General features: G+C 34.9%; 1 protein-coding gene across 1 annotated transcript; it reads left to right on the forward strand.

Annotated features, from left to right (window-relative positions):
- The first annotated feature begins 71 nt into the window (after positions 1–71).
- Positions 72–5,314, forward strand: LOC123210429 (centromere protein C). The gene is made up of 13 exons (XM_044628779.1): positions 72–387; positions 625–830; positions 931–1,019; positions 1,159–1,261; positions 1,336–1,514; positions 1,716–2,506; positions 2,598–2,694; positions 3,399–3,484; positions 3,584–3,692; positions 3,871–3,956; positions 4,056–4,161; positions 4,246–4,353; positions 4,826–5,314. Exons 1-13 carry the CDS (start codon positions 229–231, stop codon positions 4,951–4,953), a joined length of 2,247 nt encoding a protein of 748 aa, XP_044484714.1. The 5' UTR covers positions 72–228; the 3' UTR covers positions 4,954–5,314.
- The last annotated feature ends 1,453 nt before the right edge of the window (positions 5,315–6,767 follow it).

Genomic DNA, 6,767 nt, shown 5'->3' on the forward strand with positions numbered 1-6,767 from the left:
GTCGAAAGTGCCACAATCGCTGCCTCATGTCAGTTTTTAAACGGGGATGTTGTTTGTAATTTCAATTTATCCGGTCCATGAAAAATGAAGTCATTCCAGTGAAGCCCAAAACTCGAAAGTGGAAAAATACACTCCCGCTCACTTCGTCTTTTCGAAATATTTACGCTTCTGTGTCAGAGTAGGGTTACAGTTCAATCTGGATTATTCAAATTCAATCCAGAAACTTGGATGATGACTGCCCAAATTAGAGGCTCCGGCCCGGAGGATCCGCTGGAGGGCTACTCGGGTCTAGCGCTGTTTCCTAGAACACTTGCCTCTATTCCAAACGCTCCTAAGCCCTACGATCTCCACGATCTTCATCACGTCCACAATTTTCTTAAATCCATGGTAACTTGTTCTCAAAGCTGTTTTTTAAGTTCGTTTAGCTTTATTTTTTTCGTTTTTTTTTTTTTTTGGCTTCTGCTAAAGAAATGCCGATCGGAATGTCGAATTTTTGGGTTCAAATGGTTTGTTGTTTATTAATGTTTTAATTATCATTTGGCATTTCTAATGTTTGAGGTTTGTGATTGGTTGTTTTTACTAAAATTAGTGGAAATGCGCTTGTTTTTTTTGCTGTTATTTCAGACCTTACCAAGCCCAAATATGATTTTGGAGGAGACAAAAGCCGTTGAAGATAGTAGTTCAGGACTCGCTGGATCTGGAGTCCCAAGTTATTTAACATCAAAGGACAAAAATGAGCATGCTGCTGCAAAGGGTACTGAAAACCCCCAAGAACGGAGACCTGCTTTAGGTCGCAAGCGAGCTCGGTTTTCTTTGAAGCCTTACTCGAGGTAATATGTGTATTTGGTGCCAATTAACTTGGAAAAAGAATTGGCCTTTTTTTTAGAGTTGTGAATGTTAGTTTAACCAGGTTGTATCTTCATTCGGCAGTCAGCCTACTGTGAATTTGGAAACAAGTTTGGACATTGATAAACTGAAAGATCCAGAAGAGTTTTTCTTGGCTTTTGAAAAGCTTGAGGGTAAGTTTATTATTCTTTTCTTGAAAGAAAAAGTTTGTTGCTTCTTTTTCTTTTAAAAGAAATGGTGCATGTTTATGCATTTTTTAATTTATGCTGTTGTTTTTGACTTAGCTTTCTGGGTGTTTTGGTTGTTGAATAGATGCAAGAAAGGAGTTACAAAAACAAACAGGTGGTGATTTCGTGGACTTGAATCCACAAAATCCGTCAATCGCTGCCCGGCCTCGTCGGCCAGGGATTTTGGGGTATGTTCAGAATGTTTAAATTAAGGACTCATTCCTTTAGTTATAGAAGATAGCCTTATAATTCCATGTTTCAGGAGGTCGGTTAAATACAAGCATCGCTATTCAGATGCTCTGTCCTCTCAAGAAACTTTGTTGGAAGAGAGCATTCTCAGTCCATCTGGTTACATTGTGCAACAAGAAAAAACCAATCAAGACAATGCATCACTAGAAAGCGAGCTAGCTGATGCAGCATTGCAAGAAACTGAATTAGCTGGTGAGTGAATGCTATTGAAGAAAAAGGGTGACTAATTCACCCAAATCGGTGACATCTCTTCTTCACTTCTCTTTCTTTTTCCCTGCCATATCACCTTCAAGATTTTAGCCTGATAATACAATTTGGCTTTTGATTTCCTTATCTTGCTAGTTTTCATCCAATTAATGACCCTGATGGAATGAGTAACAATTTTGCCTGTAGGTTCAATAGCCAAGTCAGAAAAGAAGGTTAATGACCTCTTGGATGAATTGCTGAGCGATAATTGTGGAGGGCTTGATGGGGATGATCCAATCTCTCTTTTACAAGAGCGCTTGCAGATTAAACCAATTGATCTAGAGAAATTACATCTCCCTGAATTGCAAGCTGTCCGAAGGATCGATTTAAAGGCTTCAGGAGCAAAATTGCCCAAGCCTAGACATGTATTATCAGACATACAGAATTTGTTAAAAGGAGTTAGCAGCAAAACCCCAAAAAAGCATAAGCAGGCAGAAAGTCCTGTTTCATCTTTAGCTTCTCCAACTCCAGCAAAGAGTCCACTGAGCTCAATAATATCGTTGAAGCAACGTATCTTGCTGTCAAATTCACTGAGTGATCCATATTTTCCTCATGATATTGACCTGTCAACTGCTAAAAATCATCCTGCTTCTGATAGTATTGGAACAGAAGCTGATAAGGTTAACATGGAAAAGGAGTTGAGCACTTATACTGAGGTGAAGTCTTCCATGATGGAAGAAAGTGACGCTGCAGACATTAATCTTGGTTTATCTCATGGGATGACTGGAAATGCTACTCATTCATCTGACAAAACGGTGAATGATAATTTAACTAGACTTGGTTCTGGAGTTGGTGTAGTCTCAATTGGATCTCATGCATCTGTGGAAAATGAGAACCATAGTGGTTGCATGGAGATCAGGGTTGTTAATGAGATTTTGGCTAGGTCTGATGCTGTATCAGATCCTCAGACAACTGGCCCAAATGAATTGGATGACAAGGTGACTTCATCTTTTAACTTGTTTATATTTGGTCAGGTATTGCACTAAGTCTTCAACTCTGAATGTTGCTCTTGTGTGTTATTCTAACAAGGTACACGAGAAAGATACACTGCATGAGGCTGGAGATTTTCTATGCCCAGATCTCAACATGAAGGACTCAACTGTGGAAATTCTGAACAGTAGTCAGAGTGAGTTGAGAATGGATATTGCTTACCCATCCATCATAATAAATTTTGAGTGACTCAGCAATTTCCTAGTCATTATAAGTTCTTTCAAAATATAAAATGTCTGCTGTAACCAGAAATGCTGTAGTTCTGTCCCTTGTAATATGCCTGTAGTCTTTTTCTTCTTTTCTCTTTTTCAATGGATAAACACATCTGGTAACATTCTATTTGATAATTCCATAATTGATTACTGCATAGAACATGTGATGGAACTTGATATGCTATTGATTCAAGTTTATTGAGTGCCAGTTTCTTTCGGAGTGTTCTGCATAGAATTAGAGCCAACAGGTAGTCATGACTTTTAATTTGACTTGTCATAATGAAACCAGTTATCCTATTGCTGCACAATTTGATTTCCTGGAATGGAATATTCTACTATACTCATGCTACCATTTCCTCATAAAGTTGTGCTCATAATTTACTATTTCAATCTGGTTTACTACAGGCATGACTGTTTGAGTTGCCTTAGTAGAGTAGACCTTTGTGCATCTGGAATTAGATTGTATTCATCATTTTGCTTAGAGAACACCGTAAGCACCCAAGCAGATTTGAACCTGTGGTTTTGCTATCCACCCATCTTATGAAGAGAGAGATGCCTTTAGGGTCGTATGCAATTGGCTGATTTCTGTATTTGTGCTCAAATTCTTTTTTTTTCCTCCCTTTAACAGATCAAGAGAATCTTCCTGTAGTTGAAGACCGTGCATCTGATGGGCCCTCCAATACTGCAGACACTGATCCAGGACAGCACAAAGAGGTTATTTCCAATCTGTTTTCAATAAAAATAGTATTATGCACTCTTTGTTTGTAAACTTTTCCCCGTTGGAAGTAATTCTGATCTGATTTTTTTTAACAGAAAACTCAAATTGCTACTGAGGAGCCACTAAATGATCAAAACAAAGTGAAAGCACATCCACTCAAAAAAAGCAACCGAGAAAAAGTTTCTCGTAGGAAAAGACTTGCAGGTATTTTACTTGTATGGAGAATTCAAAATGAAATATCGAAATCTTCATCTGTTAAAATAGTTATATATGTTGTGTTTTAATGTTCACTACATCATTGGTATCTGGGCTGAGACAAAGCACCAGATTTAATATGCTTTACCTGTGTTCAGTTTCTCTTTCTCTTTTCTCCTTTCAACAGGTCAAGCAAATCATCTTGTGGTCGAAGAACATGCAATGGATGGGTCCTCCAATACTGCAGAAACTGGTCCAGAAAAGCATACCAAGGTTCAAATCTGTTTCTCATTAAATCAGAATTGTGCCTGTGTGTAGTAAATTTTTTTCTTGTGGAATTTAGTTTTGATCAGAGCTTCTATTTTGCAACAGGAAGTTCTATCTACTGGGGAGCCACTGAATCAGCAAAGCAAAGTAATGTCGCGTCCAAGCAAAAAAAGCAGACGGGATGAAATTTCTCGTAGGGAAAGCCTTGCAGGTATTTTACTTGCTAAAAAATTCAAAATGCAATTTAAACAATTTCAGCATTTCTGTTCAAATGACTATATATGTTGTTTTCTAGCCTCTGGTACGTTGTGGGAATCTGGAAGAAGACGAAGCACCAGAATTAAGTCAAGACCTCTGGAGTATTGGAAAGGTGAAAGATTTTTATATGGGCGCGTGCATCAGAGTGAGTACCTTCTCATGTAGTTTTATCTATTTTATCAATGAAATTTTTAATGTTGAGTATTAATTGTTTAAAATGGTAGGATTTTCTCAATTTTGTTTTATTTTCTGCTTGTTGGATGTTAATTTTTATGACAATTAAAATGAGTCTCATAGTAATTCAAGGTTCTATGACAGAATAGTTTAGGTCTTTAAAGTTTTTGAGTAGAAAACAAATTGGAAGTGACTATTATTAGGTGCAAGCCAGATCCTCTTTGTTTGATTTGAATTTCCCATCTTATACCAAGTTGCTGCAGTTTAAAATCATTTATCTTGGACATGTTGAATGTGTGTAAATCCTACCTACTAGTGGGAAAAATATTTCTATGATACAAGAAACAATTTTGTGGATATATCTCCTTCTGCGAGTTTGATTAAAATTCAAGCATACTTCCTATAACTGTAAAATTGGTCAATTGTATTTTATTTTGTGGCAGGTTTAACAACAGTTATAGGGATAAAATATGCATCTCCAGGAACCAGTGATGGTAAACCTACCGTCAAGGTGAAGTCTTATGTCTCTGATAAATACAAATATTTAGTTGATCTAGCCGCCAGGTTTTAAGATGATGAGTTGGCCTTCATGCACTGGATGGAACACTCAGTGGGGTGTCACATGATCTTAAGCTGATGCTTACGGTTGTCTTGGTCATTGTTTTGAGCTTGTACGAGTTTCAGGATGTAAAATGTCAAGCTTGCATCATCAACAACTTGATTGAATCATTGTTTTCTCAGGTAGAAATACTTCATTTCTGCACGATGTTCTTCCTGGAATCTTTCATGATCTATATTCTAGGTATCAAAGGTTACTCTCTGAACTTTAACTAAATCAAACTTTGTAATTGGATTGTCAACAAGCCAATCCTTTTCTAAAAACTTTGTATTGATGCCTGAATATGTCTCGTAATTGCATAACCTGTTGTGAATTTTGTGGCAAATTCAATTACTACTAAGAGTATGCTTGTTTGAATCCACTTGTAATAATTATAAATTCTTATTAATTAATTTAAATACTCTTTCAATAAATCATTACTATTAATAAAGAATAATCTTAATATTTAATTTTAATCAAAACTCTTCATTTATAAATGAATTATTAATAGAATTATGAGGTAATAAAGGTGATTCTACATTAAAAAAAATAAAATAATATTTAATCATTATAATATGTTATCTTAATATTTAATTTGATAATCAAAATTAGTTTTAATTAATATGGCTGATAAACTGTACAGTTTTACCCAGTACAAATAGTAAAGCAGTGTATCTAAATCTCTGAAAATTGAGAACCAATGAATCGCTCTGTTTTATAACATCGTAAAGTGGGATGTGGGGGGTGGGGTGCTTCATGATATTATACTAATTAGACTTTATTTTTTAATTATTTGTCTAACCCTATTTCAAGAATTGAGTAATTTTACCGTTAATTTCAAACTGAAAGGCTACATTTTCAACATGGTTACATCACACTGCAGATATTATCGACTACGGACTTTTTTCAATAGCCCAGTTTTACAAGACGGATGACAGTAAACTAAACGTCTCATTGATGGAGCTTTGACAAAAACATCTCAATTGACGACCACCTCCACCATTTTTTCTTCTCCTAATGCGACTTAGCACTAACCCATAAAAAAGGCATCCAAAAAAGTGTTGAACGAGTAATTGAATTGGTCCAGCCTAGGAAAAAATCTCAAGTTTCAATCAGAGAAGAAAGCTTGTAATAGTGATAAATACGTTTATTGACCCCAACATTTTGTTCCATAGTCAAATATTTACTTCTTCTTTCTTCATAATTTGAAATCATAATATTACTGATGCCCAAGCTCTTATGCCTGTGTTTGTTTTAAGTTCATTTTAATCAACTTTGAGGCTTCTATGCACTTTGAAGATAGTTGGGATTTGGGGATGTTTGTTTATTCACTACTTCTAACATTCAATGATGATTGAAGAACTTACTTGATTTTAAAAGAAAATTGGCACATCAAACACTTTTATACATCCTAAGACTATTAAAAATCAATAATTAAGAAATTATTTGTCAAAAGTAATCATATTTATAGAGTTTTGTGTAAAATGGTTTTGGTAGAGCTATGATATCGAAACAAATAATATTATACGTACATATTTTTATACATATATAATACGTCATTATGTGATTGAGTATTTATTTATCATTAATTCAAAATTACCTAATTACATAATGTTATATAATGTGTATATTAATTTATATATTTAAAAGTGGGTATACATAATTTTATTATATCGAAATATTTGATATAAAACTACAACTAAATTTTTTATATCACAAATGCAATCTCTTATTCTATGCATGAACCTTTAAAAGTTATTGTGTTCTTCAATCATCATTGAATGTTA

This window comes from Mangifera indica, chromosome 3 (genome assembly GCF_011075055.1).
Source record: "Mangifera indica cultivar Alphonso chromosome 3, CATAS_Mindica_2.1, whole genome shotgun sequence".
Classification (NCBI taxonomy): Eukaryota; Viridiplantae; Streptophyta; class Magnoliopsida; order Sapindales; family Anacardiaceae; genus Mangifera; species Mangifera indica.